The 21,070-nt window shown below is 51.4% G+C and overlaps 1 protein-coding gene and 1 long non-coding RNA gene across 3 annotated transcripts in view; one reads left to right on the forward strand and one right to left on the reverse strand.

The window, feature by feature from the left end:
- The window catches only part of EPS8L2 (EPS8 signaling adaptor L2), a 63,838-nt gene that overhangs the window by 1,211 nt on the left and 41,557 nt on the right, over positions 1-21,070 (forward strand). Inside the window, exons 2-3 of the mRNA XM_080593758.1 lie at positions 19,469-19,533; positions 20,373-20,428. Coding sequence (XP_080449884.1) covers positions 19,490-19,533; positions 20,373-20,428 — 100 coding nt within the window. The 5' untranslated portion in view covers positions 19,469-19,489. The remainder of the gene's footprint in view (positions 1-19,468; positions 19,534-20,372; positions 20,429-21,070) is intronic.
- Positions 254-18,822, reverse strand: LOC308195787. Of its 2 annotated transcripts, none has more exons than XR_013951850.1 (2): positions 15,915-18,822; positions 254-8,172 (listed from the first exon to the last, which is right to left on the reverse strand). It is a non-coding gene; the product is annotated as an uncharacterized lncRNA (long non-coding RNA). The 2 variants fall into 2 exon arrangements; XR_013951851.1 differs by having other exon boundaries at positions 254-11,153.

A 21,070-nucleotide genomic window follows, 5' to 3' on the forward strand; every position in this document is an offset into this window, starting at 1 on the left:
GGTTAAAGTAATGACAGAGAGAGGCTCAGCCCCCCGCAGATGCACAGCAGCCGAAGGGGAGACCCACGCGGGGTTTTACCTGAGACTGTCGCATGCAGCGGGGCTCCTGGCTCTGTTTAGTCAAGTGATCGATTTTTGGGTTGACAAGGGAGAAAAATTAGTCATTAACACACATAAAGGGCAGAGGGATCATGGAGCCCTTTAAAACACAGCTGTGAAGAGGGAGTTGGGATCCACTGTGGGAACGTGTCTGTAAAGTGGCAAAGGTCATTGCTTCGCCCTATTAAAAACAAGGTTAAAAACTGGTGTTTGGGATAACACAAACAGATGGATTAACCCCCGGGCCTGCTGTTGGGCCTGGGTTGTATCTGCTCTTGGTTTCTGCTCCTGAAGTGTTAGGAAGCAAGGCTGGTCAGGGACCTCTTGCTCTCTTGGCTGGATCCCAGCCCTGCAGCACGCACAGGAATCTGCAGCCGGTCCGGCGCAGGATCCGCTGCGCTCTGCAGGACAGGATGGGTTTGTCATGTAAGGAAAAAAGTTACAGGGGCTGGGTCTGTTTCTGGGCACCTGAAAAGAAGTTGAGCACCAGAGTCATTGATCAGGAGATTGGTAAAGACCCAAGGAAGGGAACAGCTGTGAAAGAGCGCTGCTGCTGTGCGTGCACACATGCGTACTCCCCCCTTTGCTCAGTGTGATAAAGCAGTTTGCCAAGCTCGTGGACCTCAGCTTTCTGCCACTGTGCCTGTCACCTCCCAACAGCAGAGTGGGCAAACTCACCAGGACAGAGGTGAGCAGCCTGAAGGGGGAAATATCTCCTGGGCCATGGGCTCTGTATCAGGGGCAGAGAGCCTCTCTCCTTTGGTGCCCGCTTCTGTTGACTGCAAACAACTCACCATCAGCTGGAGTGACAAAGCCTGGCCCTGAGCCCAGCCATGTAGGTCCTCCAGGTTGTTGCTGCTGGGGCTCCATCCGACCAACTCCTCGTCTGCATGGACCGGGTGCTTGCCGAGCCGGATGGCAGCTTGCCCGCGTGCATGCAGGTGCTTCGTGGAGAAGGCGCCGTCTGCGGTAGCATTAGCAGCAGCCACCATTTTGTAGGGTTGTCCTGCTGGGGCTGCCTGGCTTCAGGCAAGGGCATGAAGAGGCAGGGAGGGGTTGCACAGGAGGAACCCACACCAGCTAGCATCACTCCGGAGGAGTAACTGGGCTGTTCGTCCCAGCGAGGAGCCCCCACTGAGATGGATGGCCTCAGGGCCAAGTCTGCAGATGTGTGCTGGCATCTGACCCTCCACCAGATAGCTTTGAATGTGCTGGAAAACAGAGAGCTTTTCGTAGGGCCACAGGGAATTCAGGCTGGAAGCATAACTTCATAGGGACAGCGATTCAGAAGAGACCCTAATGCGCTGAAGGACTTGGGAGGTTTCAGTCCTTCTGGTAGACAAAGAAAGGAGTGAAACAGGAAATGCACGCGTTGGCTTGTGTGGGCTTGAGAAACATCCATATAAATAAGTCTGGGTGCAAAGCCTGAGCGCGTGGGGGGAGCCTCGGAGTATTATTCCCCGAGGGCTGGGTCCTGGGGTGCTGCTTTGGAGCCATCTCCACCACACTCTCTTGCTTTCTCTCTCTTCCATGCCATGGTCTCGCTCTGCGTGCTGTCAGGGCAGGTTTGTGGTTTTGACGAGGACTCAGCCATCTTCTCCTTGTGTGGGGCTGATGTCTGGCCTCATGTCTGTCTTACAAAACGGCAGTCAGCAGGTGTCTTTGCATGGCAATTAGCCTATGAGTTTGATGTCATTGGCAATAAAATTCATCACCCTCTAAAAATACTCGAGCCTCACCAGCCTTCCCTAGCATGTCCCGGGCAGTGCACTGACTTTCTGGAGCAGCAGCGATGGCTTCCCGCGCTGCAATAAAGCCTTCTCGGCAGCAGGGTGTCTTGCGGTGAGCAGCAACGCGCACGCAGTACCGGGAAGGCCTGGCAGCACTTGACTTTTCCAGCATGGCCTCCTGAACCACCCTGCTTTGGCCAAGGTTCAGCAGGTGCCCAGAAAAAAATACCTACCTGCCTACCCAGGAGGTATTCCAGCCTCCCACTCGAAGGGAGGGGAAGGGTGGTAGCTTCCAGAAACACTGCCAAGAGGGACTCGAAGGGAGTGCCATGATCACGGAGAGACGATCCCATGCACTGCTGTCATTGAGCTGCTCCTGCGTGGACGGGGCCACTTCTGCACAACTGGGAGAGCTTTTCCTCTCCCAGGGAAGTGGGAGGTTTCCTTTCTACCTGGCTGGGGATGGCACTGCCTGCAAACTTGAAATACACGATGCCACAGGAGGTTAACCAAAAAAGCTCTGGTGTTTTTATTTCCTGGTAGTTCAGATAAATCAGGAAGAATCACAATTAGGAAGGGTGTGTAGCTGGGAGCTGGACCAGTCTGGAGACCTTCCCCATTCACCTGCACTGCAGTTCCCCAGGAGAGCCCAGCCCGTGTTCCCATTCCCTGAATGCTCCCAAGGGTTTTATTGCGATGTGCTCACCACCACCGAGGTCCCACCAAGGAAGCAGACCAAAAGCTTCCCCAAAAGCTTGCCTTCTGGACAGTGGGCACACATGCTACCTTCCTCCACTGACCCTGTGTTCGTTCTGGGCTTGTTGTCACGAGGAAGGAGTCTGTGTCCCGTGGGCTCCCATAGCAAGGAGGGGCTGTGCTGGGGCTGTTCCCAGTTGTGGTGGTGGGACGGGGATAGGAAGAGGGAGCCAAAGGGGGGACTCACAAGAAGGGGGCAGCTGATAGGATCTAGCAGCAGCCCTGGCTGCTATGATGGGCAGGCGTGGCACAAATGAGCCCTCGTGGCTCACTGGCCTCCAGCCCAGCCTTGCCCTGGGTGAAGGCGGCTCCTTCGATGGCTAGTAGAGCAGTAACACTCCACATTAGGTGGGCTGGGGTCTTCAAAACCACCTTGAAAAGAGCCAGCAAATGCTTTCTTTTATTTGGTTTCCAGCTGGGGTACTGGCACCTCAAACCTTTTCATAATTTGAATTTGTTTGAATTTTGTTCTTCCTACTTCCTTTTTTTTTTTTTTTCTCCTCACTGTCTTATCAGTCTGAGCCTGTCCAGATTTATATCCTACAAAGGTAAATTGCGGACCATTTGAATGTCAATAAACCAAAGTTCAGCCACCCAGCAGTAATGCTGACCATTGCTAAGTAATTCAGAAAGTAAAAAAACTGCTGCTGGCAGGATGGTGATTAAATCAAGCGAGCAGACACAGTCCAAGCCAACACCAGCCTCCCCCAGACTGTTTACATGCAGCTTCCCTCTCGCTGAAGATGACCAGAAGTGGGAACTATTTGGGAGCCGATCACTGAGCTTCAGCAAGGAACAGGGTGCCACTCACTTGATGCTCCTCGTGGTGGTTTTCTGAGACGGGACAAGGTGACAAGGTGCCCGTGCTGGCTTCACACCAGGGCTGTGTCTAACTCAGGAGCTCTCTGTGTGTTGGAGGTGTTGGCTGCTGGGAGAACTAGAGCTGCCACCCAGGCTGTGGGCTCACTTAGATACCTGCACCAGCAAATACAAAGCAAAACCCAAACCCTAACCCTAACCCACCTCCTTGCTGAGGATAAAGCAAGTGCCTTGTCCTTTACTGCTGCTCGCTCCTGGTTGCCACCAGCAGGACTCCTTCAGGGTCACTCCTCATCCTGCAGGAGATGGTTGGCAGTGAGGAGGGTGCTGGTCCTTGGTCCAGGTGTGGCTCACAGGGAGTCATGGAGGCTTGGGCCAGAACTGGGACTCATAGATATGAAATCCTCCAAGCCAGGTTTGAGGCTTTCAATGGTAACTGTATGGAGAAAGAAGCAGCGACTCTGCCTTTGCTGTGTCTGTGCTGAAGATAAGCACTGAGGCATCTATTTGCCCTAGCCTGAGACACCCCTTTCATCAGTAAATTCACTTTATGAAAACACTGAGGAGAGGGGAAGAGAGAAAGGTAATTGCACCCACGACAGCCCTTAATAAATCACAGGCTGGAGCCTGCTCTCATTCCTGACACTGCTGCCTCTTAATTATAGCTGTGTTCATCTGAGGAGACAGAGTAGGAGAGCCAGGCTTTATGCAGAAGGGAGCACTAATTAAAACCTCTCTGTTCCCTAGAAAGATATTTATGCTTTCCTCTGGGGAGGAAGTGAATGGACTTGTTCCCGGCCATTCCCGCAGGTTAATCTGTAACACTGACTTTCACACAGCAAGGCAGTTCGTCTTGTTTTCAGTACCCGATGCTCTTGGCATTGCTTCTGGGTCGAGATATGGGACTTTCAAAACTCTCTGAAGAAGGAAGAGGAGCAACAAGCATCCGGATAGCCTGTGCAGGTGTGGGTGCTGCTTGTCCGGTGTAAGGTTTGGTATTAGGGGCTGGCTCCCCAGTTGTGCCCTGCTGAGACTCCAGCCCTTAGTATCTGACACAGGCAGCACTTCTGTGATGAAGCCTGCCCCAGCCTGCACCCAAGCAACACTGAAAGACGAGCCTCTGACTGGAATTAGATGGACCTCAACAGGCTGGATCCACGCTCAGCTCCACAGGAGAACAGAACCAGGCCCCTCAGGCTGGCAGGGGACGGAGCCTTGCAGCACCAGGCACCTGCAGGCCAGCATCCCGAGCGGATCTCCGGGTGGTGACAGTACACGACTGTGCTGACACAAACCCTTCCAAATTGCAGGAGGACAGTAGCACATCTGCGACATGGGAGCAGCAATTTGCCCCACTGAAGTCAAAGCGCTGGTTCCTAAATGGTCCAAGGCAGCAGTTTTCAGCTGGCCCTGCAGTGCTTCAGTAACAGAGGCTGGTGAGGGGAGAGCCCAGTCCAGCATCTCGGCATAAGCTCACTCCAAGCAGGCACTCGAACGAAGCCAGAGCAGGTTAGGTATGAATAACGTGGGGAGCATGTTTGTTTGTTTTGTTTTGTTTTCAATAGAAGTGGGGAGAGAAAGTGTGCCATAAAAGGCTCTCAGGGTTGATTGTATATCCACAGCACTGTCAGGTTTGTTGCTGCTGTCAGTCGCTACTGCTTGAATAAGTTAAAAAAAAAAAAATAAAAAATTCACCAACTGACAAAAAAAAAAAAGCCAGAAAAGCTGCAGCTTAGTCAGAAGAGCTGCTGCACTGACCTAGGTGAGAGCAGGTTGAACAGGATAAATTGAAAGCAAATGTACCAGAGCTGTGCTCGTTGCTGGTCTTTGCCAGTAGGAGCAGGTAACACCCTAGGTGTGGTCAGGCCATCAGCTGCCTGAGCAATCCTCTCACACGTGGAAGCACCCTTCTTCCACTGCTCCTCCGCTCTGCTGCTGTTTAAAAATAAAGAAGGAAGGGCTCCCTTATATGTGACTTAAGTTACGAAACTCCCAATACTCTTCAGCTTGGAAGAGACAGAGCTGAGGTGCTGCTGTCCTCGAGAGCTGCCATGCTGCCCGTGGCATGGAGACAGTGAAATGGGAACAGTTGTTTACTGATAACAGAGCCGGGGGGCATCCTGTGAAACCGGCAGCTGGCGAGTGTGACGCAGACAAAAGGAGATGGTTGAGCTCACCATGCAGAGCTGAGCTGCGGAGCATCTTGCCGCAGGTGTTTTGGGGTGTCAAAAGTTTAGATGGGTAGGACAAAGTGCAGTCGGACAAATTCACCCTGACACCCGCATGGAGCTGAGCACAGGGGAGGGGGAGAAGCGATGGGCCACACCGTGTCCAGGCAGCTGCGTCTGGCCCCAGCCCCAGCCACTGATCGGTGGGAGGAAATGTCGTGTAGGTTTAATCACAGCCTAGGAAGCGAGGGCTGAGGGTGGCTGGATGAAACAAGCTGAGCGCTCAGCTCCCGCCTGCTGCAATCACCTGCAAACTAGACCAGACAGGTCCCCAGAACATCTGCCCCACACCTGGCACAACTCCAAGGAAACTCCTAATCTCTGTTCCCTGCCTGCCAAGACCTTGTAAGCCAACGGTCAAAGGTTAGGAGAACATCTAAAGCACTGGTAAAGACAGCAGGGCCGGTCTGGGCTGTCACCACTCTCGTCAGTCCCTAGTGTTTTCCCTAGAGCACCGTGTGTGACGCTGGCTCCAACACAATCTGTTCTTGGCCAGATAAGTGCGAATAGCTGCCAAGATGCTGCATGAAGAATCCGCTCTCCGCTGCACGGGTGACTGCCACTCAGGTCCTCTTGTCTCAGCATCCTGTCCCCCAACACCTCGAGCGAAATTAGGACTTGGTTAGCTCAAAACACCCAACTTAGCAGTAGGCCCACGCTATGCTTTTGCCACAAGTTGGTCCTACAGAGCAGGACTGATGAGGACCTGGCAGAAGAGCGCCAGGAGTAGCACTTTGTCATAGCCCAGCTGAGCCCCACCAGGGCTGGGTGTGCTGAAAGAGCATCTTCAGGAAGCGCTGGGAGCAGGAGGGCTGCTTGTCAACCAAGGTCAGGCCAGGACGGGTAGTTACTGAAAGAGCTAAAAATTATATTTAATATAATTTTATCTACAGTTGAGGGGAACTGTGCAGGAAGTTTTGCTACCAGGGTTGCGTATCTGCTGTTCAGGAAAGCTGGTGTTTGCTCTGGTGCAGGATAAATGCCTTTGGTTTCTCAGAGGCCCCCGTCCCTCTCAAACAACATGTATTCCTGTGCTTTTCTGGGCTACCTGCCCCTCCCATCAAAGCCTGCAGCTCATTGAGTGATCAGCATACCCTAAAGACAGTCAGACTGTCTTTAAGAGAGCTGGACTCTGCCTTAAACCACAGGCTGTAGAAAGCAGCACCTCTGCTTCCTTCTTCAGGTGTAGGAGAATCCACGCAGCCTGCGTTGGCACAACGGTGTGCCATCCTCTGACAACCCCGACCCCTGTACAAGGAGGTTGCCCACCTCCTTGCATAAAAGGGCTTTCTTGCTCAATCTCCCTCTCCCCTTTGAGGATCATGGGGTAATTCAGGTCAGCAAGGACCTCAGGAGGTCTCTAGCCCAGCCAAAGCTGGGTCAGCCCTGAAATCAGGGCTTTACCTGATCGGTTCTTGAAAATAAAGACTGGAGATGGCATAGCCTCTCTGGTAACCTGCTCCATAGTGCTGAGCTTCCCACAGCAGAAAGCGTCTCCTTCGTGTCTGCCTGCAGAGCTTTAGTCTTTTGGGACTGGAAATGCCTGTGCCAAGCCCCTGTGGGCACATGGGAGCAGCTGATGAAGCCTTTCCTCTTCAAGACATTGCAGGAAACTCTTCTATGCCCTTTCCGGCTCTGTTATCACTCCTGGTTTCTTGTAATCCTCACAGACTCTCATCCCAGACCTCTGCTGCAGGGACCAAATATGCTTTTCCTCTTTGCCCTAGCAGAAGTGTAATTTTATTTTTTTCAGTGAGATTGTTAAAACATTTCTGCACTGTAAGATTAGAAACTGCCATTTAAATTCTTTTGATAAACCCAACCACACACATCCTTCTATTCTAAATGAAACAAAGGGCAAAGGGAACAGATTTTTTTTGTTTGTTTTTGGAATGATCTCTCACGGGACTGTTCTGGTTACTGCGTAATTGGCTGTTTGTGCTGCAAAATCCCGCTCCTGCAGGCCTCATCCCCAGAGCCTGGTAGCTTTCAGATCACAGATGGTTACGCTGAGAAAGCCCAGGGTTTACCAGCATGCCTGCAGGAGGAGGCTCCACATTTGGCAGTGATGCTGGCTTGAAGCATTCTCGGCCACTCGTGCTCCTGTGACTCTCCTTCGTTGTCCTGGCACAACAGCCCGTGGGGCTGGGCTGTGAGTCAGGTCCTGGAGCTGATCCGGCTGGAAAATGAACCAGTGAGGTGAAAAAACGTGTGTGTCTGGGGGAATGGGTTTCAAGTCCTATTGGTTCCTGCTCTGGGTCACGGTGCTCGTGCACACACTTGCTGGGGCCACCACCTTGGTGGGCAGGGACAGCAGGGAGGGTGGGAAGTGCTGGAGCTGCTCCTGGAACCAAGACTGTAACTTGTCACCGTACGATGCAAGTTACTGAGGGGGAATCAGGACCACTCGCTCATCTTTAGCCCAGGCCTCAGCGTGAAAGTCAAGCAGGACCTTAAAGCAGGAGAGAGGAACTACCAGGAGAAGGTGGCTGTATCCTAAGTCATCCACAGGGGCGGATACGAGGAACATCTCTAGGAGACTGCCAAAAAACACTACAGTTAGGTCAAGAGGACAGCATGACACAGTGCTTAAGAAGAGGTTAAAGAGAGTAGGCAAGGAATGAGCCCATTTGTGTCACCTGCCCTTGTGCCCATCCTCTGTGGCTTTCCAGGCACCAAGTGCAACTCTTCCCCTGACAGCCAGCCGCTCTTCCCAGCTCAGGCACTTGCCCTGCACTTCTCCTCCGAGCCACAGGAGCTGATTCTACCGCAGCCTGCAGCTCTCTCTTTGTGAGACCGTACAGTTTTGTTATGCCATTTTTGTTATTTGCCCTTTCACCCGTGGGAGCAGAGCCCTGCAGGGTCTAAAGGATGTGCTGGAGGATACACAGGAGACCTGCTGCAGACTGGCGAGCTGAAATCTCATCCCTGATGTGCAGTTTGTCTTATGCAAGGAGCAGGTTTTCTGCACAGAGTTTCTGGCAATAGCACCTGGCTCTCGTTCCCTCACTGTTTTCAGCGCCTGTGCATCTCGTCTTTTGAATCCGAAGAGGGAGCAGGGGTATGACACACCGTAACTGGCAAGAGCAATCTGGGCAGATTTGTGGGAAACATAAATAGACACAGAACACGGAAAAGCAGATCCCTGTTCTGTGTAATCCCAGTCCCACCATCAGGGAACCTGAAACTGCTCTGCAGAGGGGTGGTTTATCCATAGCCAGTCATCTCCTGACTCTCTGTATGTTCTCTCCTTCGAGAAGCAGGTTTCTTATACTGGGCAGTGGTGACAGCAGAAACAGCAATGCCTGTGATGTATGATATGGCTTTGCCAATCTGCTTTGAAAAGCAACACTCCCTACTTTAATAATTTTCACTCACATTCTGCCCTTATTCCTTCATTTGCAAACTCACCATGCAAAAGAGACTATCCTCAGAGCAGAGCATGGAAGTTTGGTCAAATATTTTCCGACAGAACACATTTTGCATCAGAAATCACCATTTCAGTTCCTAGGGGGATTCTGCAGGAATCCAAAAATCTCAACATTTCACAGGAAAAACAAATAAATGACTGACAGCCAAAGCACATTTTGATGAACTCCTGTTTCTGCCTTCCAGGGGTGACCAGAAAGTGATACTTGATAAGAGAATCCCCACACCTTGCCAGCCCAAAATTTGACCTGAGCCCTGTCACGTCCCTGGTACCGTGGTTGCCACCAAGTCACTGAGCTGGTTAAACTGATGTCAGCTTGTTTTCCTGCAGTGACACTTGTACCGGTGCTCCCACGTGCCAAGTTTTAGCTCAAATGAATTGTTCATAAGTGGCCAAAAATACACAGACAGGATATGAGTAGGAAGCATAAAATGGGGTGGGAAGAGGTGGCAACGAATGCTGTCGTGATTAGGCTAAAGAGGCTGGAAAAACCTTAAAACATCAAATGCGATTTTCAAGAGATGAATCTCCCTTGTATCTTCTGCCCCACCTTCCTGGCCAAAGTCAGAGGGTGAATTTTAGAGCAGGAAATGAAAATTATTGATGCATTAGCTTCCCCCGAGCCCAAAGTGCTATAGGCAGACATTTGCAAAAGGAGTAGGGAGCAGTGTGGAACAGCTACTCGCTGGCACAGGCAGAGGGAGAAAGGCTGCAGTCCTCTCCCTTTCTCTGGGGAAAGATCTCGTGGTGTGACCTTCTTACGCAGGGAAAGAAGCATTCCTTGGTTCACAATTACCCATCATGTTCTACATCTTGCTGCAACCCCAGGGACTTCAAGACAACCATACTGGAGACAAACCGAAGATGAACACGGCCCCAAAAGTGACTCTCAGCCTAACAACAAACTTCTCTCAGCTGCAAAAAAGAGCTCTTGACACACTAGCTGCCCTGCTGCACACCTGAACCTCTGCCAGACAAATGAATCAGCACTTCAGGGAGTGACCAAAAACACTCTTCCTTTAGGAGGAGGCAGTGGAAACGTCCATCGATCTCAACGCCCCTGTCTTACTCATGAATCGGTGGCGTGCAGGAGTCTGTTTACAAGGCAAACTCCTCCTGCCCCTCCTGAGGGTCTGTGAGAGACCAGCCATGCCACCCAGACATCCTCCCCTGAAGCATTTCTTCCCTGTCCAGGCTGGCACTAGCCAGGCAAGCAATGTTCAGGTTTAAGTGTCATGGTCCTCCTGGGGCTAAGGCCTTTGCTGGGAAGCAGTGTGGAAAATGCATTTGTCTGCCAAATTTATCTGTTAGGTCACCTGTAAAAGCAGTAGCTGCAGAGGCTGGCTTGTAAGGATTGTACGGTAGTAGGTGGGGTCGCAGCATACCTACACATTAGAGCAAATGTTTAATGAACTATTAATGCACTCGGGTAGTCAGCCCAAAGCAATCACCACTGCAGTGGCCAGTCACTCACCAATCCGCACGGCTGCGACTGGCAATAAACCACGGACACCCCTGGGGGATAACAGGGACCACCCAGGTGACAGCGTGGTGTCAGGACAGTCGGCTGGCGGCTGGACAAGCTACTATTTCTGGAAGAAGTGGTTTCGCTTTCCTTTCTTAAAGTCCCAGCACAAGGAAGAACAGCTCATTGTGCTCTCGATCAGAGCCTTAACACCACTGCGTGAAACAGCAGGGACGCAGCAGGAACCTTCTCCTACACCTTCCCCATCGCCCCGGCTGCTAGCCCATCCTGCCACACCGGTGCCAGCTCTGCTGGCAAAGCCTTCAAACTCCTTCTAGCCTGGAAAAGCCAAATGAGAAAGGAGAGGTGTCCCTGTTGTGCAGTGAGGAGCACGTGAGGACCAGCTCTGGGAGTCAGCGCCTGCAGCCAGCAGACACGAGCACGCTGCCAGCTGCGCAGAGGGCTTTGGTGCTTTGCCTGGAGACAGAGGCGATTCAATGCCCTCCTTCAGGCTGGGCTGGAGCAGAACAGGGCAGCGCCTTGGGCTGTGATCCGTCCTGCTCTGGAACATGACACACACGCAGTCACTCCCTGTTTTTACTGGCCTGACATCCGAGTCCTGATTTCTACACAGAGAAAATAAAAAGGATCCCTTTCAGCAACAGAGGCGCAGTGTCAAATCCTTCCCCCTTCTGAAAATCACAGCTCTAACCCCCTTGCTGCCCTCTAACCCCCTCATTCCCTGCCCGACTCTCTTCTCCCGATGCCCCATCTGCCAGCAGCCGGACAAGGGGACAGCCTTTGCTCGCAGGAGGTGTGGGCACAAAGGAAACCAGGCCGGAGGAAAAGGCTACAAAATTCCCCACACCACTCTTCCCTTCCTGGGAATCCTAAGGAACTCATGTTGCATTTCTTCCCAGGGGACTCACAGCACGCTTTGTCCCATTGGGATAGTTTGGAACTAGGATCTTTTAGTATACACCATTTTAAAGAGCTTTCATACAGCATGCACTCCTCTGCCTCCCCCCATGTTTCCAAAAGCATCTATTAATACTTGGCACGCTATTTCTGGGCTGGATTCTGAGGCTTGCAAAACCGCAGCCCAGGCACAGGTAATGCTCAGCTTGGCAGCCCTGGAGGAGCCGAGCTCGGCAGAAGCAGCGAGCCCAGGCCTGCTCTGTGCTTTTCCGTGGCTTCTGCGGGGTTTCTCCAAGAGAGAGGAAAAGTGTGAATTCAGGAGCTGTGACTCAGCCCCGAGACTCTGCCCACACTTCTTTCAGAGGGGCAGCAGAGGTGGAGTCAGCTTCCAATTTTTGTCCCAAGATCCTGGCGATTGTGGCTATTTGTGCGTTCTCCCTGGATATTTATAGGGCAAGGCACTGTCTAGACTTGCTTTTGGTTGTTTCTTTAAGGGGAGTTTTACCTCCTGGCAGGAATATAAAAGCTCCTAGTTTGGTTCAGCTTGTGCGGAGAGCCTTCCTCTGCCACACCGGCCTCTGTGGGCAGCCAGAGCCTCCAGCCCTGCCTGGGCTCCTGACCTGGGCCTCCACTAAGGGCTGTTTGCAGATCGGCCACGGACTGCAAACAGCCACACACGCGCGCGTGTGTGTACAGGTGTGCTGCAGGGGGATGATTTCCCATCCTTTCCCTAGGTGATCCGTGAATCTCACATTGGGAATTTGTAAATATTGGCACTTCTGCTCCACGGTATCAGTTTGTGTTTCTGAGCATTAACACAAGCTTCCATTTCAGCCCCGTGATGGATCAATAGTGCAGACAGCAGATGTGTCGCCTCCAAACTCCTAGTGCAAGCTGGCAGGGCTGTGTGGCCCGCAGGGACCGCTCATGCCAAGCCCAACGGCCGGACAAGCGTGCGGGTGTTCCCCTCTCGATGCTGGGAAGTAGGCCTGTTTTCTCAGGAAATACTTTTTAAGCACAAGTTGTTGTTTCTGAGGAGGCTGGTGAACAAGGCACTGGCTCCTTGGTTGTGATCCTCAGTGATGGGTATAAGTCTTATCCCATTTGGGCTGAGCACAGAAGGGCACAGCATATAAGAAGGGGAGAGACTTAAAAAGCAGCAGTCAGGGCCCATCAAAGCAGAGGGGTGGCTATAGATCGGAGGTGTCTTGGTCTAAAAGAGCTGCTCCCTGCTTCTTCCACGGAGGCTGAAGAAGATTTAGTTCTTCCCTACGTGGGCCTATGTGTTCAATAGCTATACAGTGAGTAACACACCAGTCCCAGCTGGGATTTGGCTAAATCCACAACATCTTTCTGCCAGCAACTGATGTCACTGACCTGCTGGGCTGGGTTGTATTTATCTGGGTGCTTGTCTTGTGGAGAATCTCTGTAATGTGAAAAATCCCATGTGCAGAGCAGGGAGTGTTCCTTGCAGGCACCCAGCAGGCTGTACCCACTGCCTGTGACTCTAATGACTGTAACACCTACGTGCTGTGCGTACCCTGATGCTATGCATGCATTCGGGCTCACCTCTTCCATAGGGGCTAGCATCTTCCCAAAGCAACCCGTGATCTTGAGTGGCTCTATCACTGCAAAGACGAAAACTTGAAAGGGTGCCACGGGTAGGATGGAGGAAGCAAAAAAACAGGACTCATTGCTTTCCAAAACATGGGGCTCTGCAAAGACATCTCAAAGAGGGCAGATAATAAAGGGGACTCCCAGGGAGTCTCTGAGAGAGATTGGTTGGATGCTTTTCCCTTCTCAAAGCAGGAATCACCAGCAACAGGTTCGAATGGAGTTGTGAAGTTTGGACTTGGTCTTGCTGAACCACCTTGACTTGCAAGGCCTGATTTGAAAGATGGGATTTGGAAATTTCAGTCTTAAGAAGAAACAAGAGCCTTGTTTGCTTGCTCTTACAAAGCAGCAACAACAAACGTAGCATGTTCACTTGCTTCTTTGCTCTGGATATGGGTTTCCCCTGATGCTATCTGACTAGCCCAAACATAGGTTTTTTAGGAGCGTATGCTCTTGGAAGAGACCCTACAGAATAGGTTTGAGTTTCTTTCAGTGAGCCCTGCCAGACTTCCTTACTGGCAGGTTCAGAAAAGCAACTGAAGGCAAGAGAAGGGTGGGTCCTTCATAAGGATGCTGGACCAGGACACAAGAGACCCAGGTTAAATTCTCAGATTTGCTGCAGGCTCCTGGGTTACACCCCACAAGCACTTTAGAGACCTAAAGCAGGCCATGGGAATTTACAGCTCTCGGGTGCCCCACGGGGAGCACTGAGCACACACCGCAGAGCCTCCCCAACACCACAAAGCTGTTTTGTTAGTGGGGTGGCGTGGGATGTAGCCCCTTCTGTCTGCCAGCTCCTCCCATATGTTACCACAGCAGGCAGGGCAGATGATGGGAGCTGGAGGGACACTCACAGGGGCCGTCTGGAGCGTGGACAAGCCAAGCAGCGCAGGACAAGTCCTGCCACAGTGCCTGTGCTCCCCTGCTCTTGTATACATGACAAGACTTAGCTCCACAGGACAGCCGTCAAACAGCTTTCATCAGCATGACATTCCCTTACAAAAACACCCAGCAACTCTAACAGACAGCGCTTTGTTGTCCTGGGAAGTTAAAAAGATAGCATCACAAGGTGGACAGCTAATGTTTCTAGCTTTCTAACTGATGCTTTATGCTGCTTGCTGAGGCTTTTGCTAATCGAGCATCTCTGCCTGGCCCATCCAGTCGGCTCTGGCTGCCTGCACAGACAGCAGCACGCTGCCGGGGATCCGTGCCCTCCTGCCCTGGGGCAGCCTTTCCATCACGTACATTTCACCCGTGCCCAAGCCCCGTAACCTGCTTGGTGGTGCCTTCCCTCGCCATGTCCCAGGGCACTTCACGTGTGGGGCAGAACGAGGCCATTCCCACCACCAGCTCTGTGCTGCATGGATGGGGCTGCCTGGACTGCTTCGCTTGTTGACCTCAGCCCCGTTGGCCCAATCTGGTCAAGAAAAGCTTTAGGCTACGGACATCAAGTCCTACTTGGCCCCTTTTTAGTGACACCTTGGTTAAACCAGCAATATTAGTACAATGGCTCCAATTAGGATAATGTTTCAGTGCAAGTCCACAGGCATTATGGAAGTCCTATCACACCTAGCAGAATTTTTCAAGGTCTGTTAGAAGTGAGTTAGCCCATGCGCAGAAAAGCTTACTACTATACCTAGGTAGCTTGTTGGGTTTTAAGGTTTTGGAGACGGTTCTTAAACAAAACTCTGCCCAGCTCAGGAGTAGCAAGTCCTACCAGACAGAGCAATGGGTGAAATGCAAGGTTGAGGTTTCTTTTCCTTCCTCTAGAACCAAGATGTACATGGTCATTGATGAGTTCTTTCCACCTCTTCATGCCACAGTTTTCTTGTGCATAAAACAGGTGAAGTAACTCTAGTCAGAACTGCACAGAGAAAGAAGTTTTTTTTTTTTTTTTAAATTATTTTTCCTGAAAGTTTCTGAGATTTGGCTTCATCCCAGCTTGGAATTAAAATGGAATATTTCAAAAATCTCATTCAATACAAACTTAGGGAAAATCGCACTCAAACAGCTCTTACACATAGATGAATATATTTTGTCCTTGATAAACATCGAACACAGTCTAGCTGACATTAAAGTATACAATCCTGCTGTTTTAACAGATGTAAAATTGGAGATCATTTCAGACTGAACATATCAAATTTTCCACTCACAAGTGTCTTAAGTAGAGCTTGGCCTTATTTTTCTTCTGCTGCTCCAGCAAAACCTGTTACATTTTGCCCAGCGTTTCTCTGCTGCTACAGCTGTGTATTGTGACGGGCTCTGACAGCAACAAACCCTCTCCAGCCTGCTCTGATTTCAGTCTTAAAGGTGCTCTTAGACCCATGAGGAAAAACGCTTGCAGGCACTAGATGCTGCTATTGTTATTGGTATTCACTGTGATTATGATGAGAATTGTACTGGCCCTAAAAATACACGAGTATTTCCCACTTTCAAGTTGTCCAATCTTCACCCAGCATTTAGAATTTTTCACAATCCCTTTCCATTTGCTTGAGAACAAAAACAATGCATGACCACAGCAGACGAGTGGGAAGTATTCCTGATAAAAATACCGTATGACAATCGCAGTGATCAGCCCACAGAGAAGAGAGCTATTACTTTTTCCTCTACCCCAGAGCTTCTCCACCCTTGCAGGGGTGCAGCTCCCTCTTCAAAGGCTCAAAGAAAGTCAAAACAATGCATGGCCCTTTTCCACTTACTATAAAAGTACAGAACTGTAGCACAGACAACAATGACAGGCTCCTACCATGAATGTGTGTGTGTCTTTGGGAGGATATTTGACCTTCAAGGGCAAGGATGTCCGGAAAGTCAGGGAGTGAGATTTCCTTGGCTTTAAAGCACAATGCTTCACCCACCTCAGTGTCCTTCAGCACTGGCTTCCACTGGTCTCCCTTGGGCCCCCAGTTCAGCACATGGGACCTCTGGGCATGGCTTGGGCGGACGGAGATGTGGGATGGAGGCTTTACAGGGTCACTGCTAAATTTGGCTCTTGCTTCCCTTCCTTATGCATGCTGGCCCCACTGGGGAAGGAGGAGAAAGCAGCCACACCCTGCAGGGAGATAAGAGAGAGATCAGGAACCCTCTAATCAGGAGAGCGTGAGCACAGCTGAAACGACAGCAGGGAGAAGACAACATGTGCATCGGGGTTGCAGGTTGATGGAGCTCTTAGGGATGTCACCATGGGGATGGGGAACCCAGGAAAGCAAGCTGCTCGGCCACAGCCCCTTGAGCTTCTCGCTTCTTGTCCCTGGCTCCATCCACATTTAGAGGTGATGTTCTCTCAGCCCCTTCTTCATCTTATTCAAGTCTGGTTGTCTCTCAATTTAGCAAAATAATTATAAAGACTCCAACCCCTCAGAAGCGTGTCCTCCCCCAGTCAACCAGCCAGGATTCAATTAATATCAGACAATTTAAACTGAATTAAAAGTTCTGGCACAAGGATCTGTCCTGGTTTAATTTGGTCAGCCTCACACCACACCCTCATTTTGCTTAACACAAGTTTGAACAGAGACACGGTCCTTAAAGCAGCATCAAGAAGGTTAAATAATGAAAATAGCATGAATAAATAAAAAGCAGGGAGCACAACAGGATAAAGACCTGCTGACTCGGCAGGCACTCGCACTGCTCCCTGCTCCGTGCCCTTGTTCAGGTGCAGGCGACCTGGAAGCGAGCACAACCTCCCAGCAGGCGGAGGGAGGGGGGCACTGGGGGCACTGGGGTTACTGTAATTACGAACAAGGAGATGGAGCAGGGATCACTCAGGCAGATGGGTCGGACAGAGCAATTGATATCAGCATTGCTGACATTTCATGCATTACAGCTTCTGCTCGGCTAAGCAAAAGCCTGTTGGAGCATCAGCGTATAAGCGGCACAAAACCCCTCGTGCTGTTTCCTGGGCGGCGGGTTGTTCCCATTGCACACTGCAGGCAGCACGTTGGCAGGTAGTTCTGGTAACTGCAAAGGTCTGGCGACACTTCTACTAGCTGAGGTACACACCAGCTCATTCTGCCTTCCTCTAGGGAGCCCAGCTTATTCCCTTAGGTATTTTCTTATTAACCGTCAGCAGATAAAGAATTGGCCCATTTTATGGCTGGTCCTGTTCTACCCCTGAGGCTGAGCAGTGAATGCTGCCATTCCCATTCCTCTGGCAGCAAGGCAGGATTTGGCCAGACAGATTCTTCTAAAAGCAGGACCAGATCCCCTAGGGTTTGTCTTTTTCTTGTGAAGGAGAAACCGAAAGCAGCATGTTCTCGGCTGCGACCCTGGTTCCTCCTGTTGTTTTTTACATCTGGGGCCTGGGAGCAAGCTCTGAACTCCACCAGCCAAACATGGCACTCCCTTACCTTCTGGAGTAACCTGGATTTCAGCCCATTAAGGACACGGCCCTGCGGCAGTAAGTGAAAGGGAGCCAGAAATATTACATTAATAAGCAGAAACGTTCCCAGCTCTGATCATTAGCCATGGGACTAAAGTGCTCAGACAGTATAAAGTAAACATAAGAGAGCTGGGTTTATTAGAGCACGTTCCCTTTTCCAGGTATCTTATGCTAATGTACACAGAGATCTGAGAGATAGGAACCGTTTGAGGACTGTAAGAGGAAACCAGCAGACAGCTATTAACAGAGGAAAAATTCACAGGTACCTAAGCCTGGGCACAGGGACGGGTTTTCTTACGCTCAGAGAGGCTGGCAGAACACCAAGTTTCTATTCTAACATATATGAATTTATAGCCACATTTGTGTGTGCATGGACTTTGGTGTCTGCCAAAAGAGAGATGAAAATGGGAATTTAATATATGAAAATGGGAATTTAATATACTATCTACAAATTGCACTTCAAAGTAATTTCTACCCGTGCCTTAGCACTGAGGAGCATTAATGCGATACAAATAGGCTGGAAGCCATCAGGCTGAGCCCAGAACGTGCCAGGGGAGTCAGTGTGAACACGAGCGTGTGGCTGTGCAATGGTAGTAGCGGCGTGCCCGCATGAAGTGTGCGCACAGGCTGTGTGCCTCACCTGGAGAGCTGTATCTGGAGAGCCACAAAGCACATCCCTCTGACGTGTTACAGTCGGTAGGAAAGCTGCGAATCTGCCCTGACCTCAGGGCAAAACGCACAGAGCGAAATACCACAAGCGAGCGTTTCCAACACGAGGAATAAAACCGGATACCTAGGGAATCTCGGGCAGCTCTGCCGATGATACAACAAGCCCTGCAGCAGAGACAGTCAGCCTCCTGTTAGGAAATCCCAGATGCCAGGGATGACTCCAAAGTGTTCCCCAGGGATTGCACACAGATTGAGCCCAAACTCAGTTAAGCAAAACCTCAGGGAGGCAGCTCTGCACGTGCCAACCAACTTGAAAGGTCCCATTGCAGGAGCTCCTACTGAAGACAGTGATTAATGCCTTCCTTCAGACCACCAATGAGTGTTTTAAAGCCATACCTTTGAATTCTGACAACTTTATAATGAGGTGAGCGGGATCTGACCCAGGAGAAGGAAAAGAGGCGCTGAGTGCACAGCCCACACACAGGTGCCTCCCAAGCTTCTTAAAAGGGAATAAAAAACCTTGAAGAGTTTGTCTTGGCTTTCCTTCAACTCACGCACTAGAACTGAGGTGGATATCTTGGATCCCAATACGAAATGACCCCCAAGTTTTTATTATACCTTGTTTTCCTTTCCTTTTTTTCTCTTGCAGTTCTGCTCTCAGAGCAGCGCCTGCATCTCTCTCAAGCGTTTTCTCGTTATTTATAATTCTCATCAGCAAAAGGAGGTGAAATATCAGTGCTAAGCCTGCCTGCCTCTCACCAAGTAGCCAGCCGGTGCAATAATTTTTTTCTCCATCCTTATGCTGCCGGTGGAGCAGCCTTTTCTCTATTTGGGGAATACGCTGGGTAAGGATACTTTAACAGCTGATTTAGAGCCACATGGCATAAGATAATGGCAGTATGTGCATGAAAAATGACTCAGGACACTTACCATGGTGAGCACACGGCCACAGTGATCTGCGAGCCTGTTAATGGCCTCAGACAGGCCATAAAGGCAAAGGCCTCGTCAGGCCGTGCTAAACCATCATCAGGGCTGCGTTGGTAGCAGGCGGTTGTGCTGAGATGCCACGGAGTCTGGGTGTGCCTGCACGGTCTGGGTGAGAGGGTAGAGGTGGAAGTAGGTTTCAGAAAGGTTGTGTCATCTTCACCTCGGCCCAGGTCAGAGCTGTGACAAGTGTCTGAGCCACGGGGCAGAGACCGGCCTGGAAACCCCACCGTACCCAACTGACCGCTCTCACCTGCTCAGGCTGCTGCCTGGGGACCCCAGATCAGAGGTGGGGAGGGCACCATGCACACGGATAAATCATCTGAGTGTGTGATGGCTGGTTTCTGATTGCTAACCCTGTGTTCTCTGCTTCCGCTGCAGTTGCCTGTCCTGTGAAGCGACATGAGTCTCAAGGGATCCCTCAGCAGCAGCCCTGGCTCAGCAAAGTAAGGATCTCCATGGTGGGCTCCCTCCATCTCGTGGCTGGCACCTCTGCTCCTTCCCACCACCCGGGGGGATGCTTCTGGGGGTCCCACCTGCCATCCCCTGAAAATTCCAGGGGTTTGTTTCACCCTTCCTGGGCACCTCACAAGCTGTGGTGGTACCCAGCATCGCAGCCTCTCACCTCACGGGCACGTCCTTCCTGCACACTCCTGGTCTCCAGAGAGCGGGGTACAGGTGTAAGAGTGCTGCCAAGCATCGCCAGCACCCAGGGGGATATCATGACAGGAACTGCCAGCCACCCCCTGCCTCAGCCATGGCGCCTGACACCCTGAGGTGCTGCTTTGAGCCTCCCCTGTCCCCACCATTCCCTCAGGCTGAGCACTCCCACACACAGCCCGGGCAGGCAGGGCAGGGGGAGGGATGGCCTTACAGGGGATATAACCCAGGCCTGGAGGCCTGACACCCCAAACTCAAAGCATTTTGCACTCAGCTACGTCCTTCCACATTTTTACAGGGGCTGCGTTCAGTGTCTGAGCAGCTGCGGTGGGCTTTAAAAGGGTCCATTAACAAGGGCCCTAAGGCCTGGTTCTTAAGCTGCCTTGGGTTTAGGTGGACTCGGTGGTAAAATGGGAGTTCTCCTTTTCCCTGGCACGGACAGAGGAGCAAACACAGGCGATTTGGGGCCACAGCATACCAGACAGCTGTGGTGAGGAGGGCAGTTCTGCTCTCCTTTGGGATTGCCATGGGGCTGCGGTGACGATTGCCATGTGCATCGCACGTGAGAGCAGATGTTAACAAGGTTAACAAGTGACGGCTGATTTCTGCCTTGTCTCTCTTACAGTGGCAGCATGGGCAGAGCGGACGGAGCCTCCAAGCTGAGCGCAAAGGACCTGTACGGTAAGTCGTGCCCACGGACATGTAGGGTTTGCTATAGCAAGGGCACCTCTGGAGATCTGGAGCCAGCTGCTAGGGAGCTTTAGGCCGGTACTCAGCCCTGTGTATCAGACCTCCACGCACAGCAGGCTGCCCTGACATGGCAGTGAAAACACACCTTGCCTCCATGCTGCCGTCTCCCACGCGGGGCACAGTGGTGATTTCGTGCGGACAGAAGAGCAAACACAGGCACGGCTTCCTCTCGCCCCCCACCCACCACCCAGATCCTCTCCAGTTATGCTATCAAGATAAACCCATAAGGGGCCCGGCAAAGGAAAAACTGTCCTCAGCATGTTAATGATTATACTCTTTTAACTACTCGGTGAGCCATGAAAACTCCAGTGCCCTTTGGCTGATCGGAAGCAGAGGGAATCTGTGGGATCGGCGCTTGTGCAGAGCCTGATCTGCAGCTTGTCCATAAACCACTGGAGCTCCAGAGGAGCCAGCGAAACACAGGCTGAGGAGCAGTAGAGGACATTTAGGAATCAATAACAGTTCTTCCTGATCTTAGAAGCTCTCTTAATGCATCCCAGGTGAAGCCCTGTCCTGTGGGGTATGCTGGGATGGGCAGAACAAGCAGAGAGCCGTGTCAGAAGTCATCCCCCT

Source organism: Anser brachyrhynchus (assembly GCF_964034855.1).
Source record: "Anser brachyrhynchus genome assembly, chromosome: 5".
In the NCBI taxonomy this organism is placed as follows: Eukaryota; Metazoa; Chordata; class Aves; order Anseriformes; family Anatidae; genus Anser; species Anser brachyrhynchus.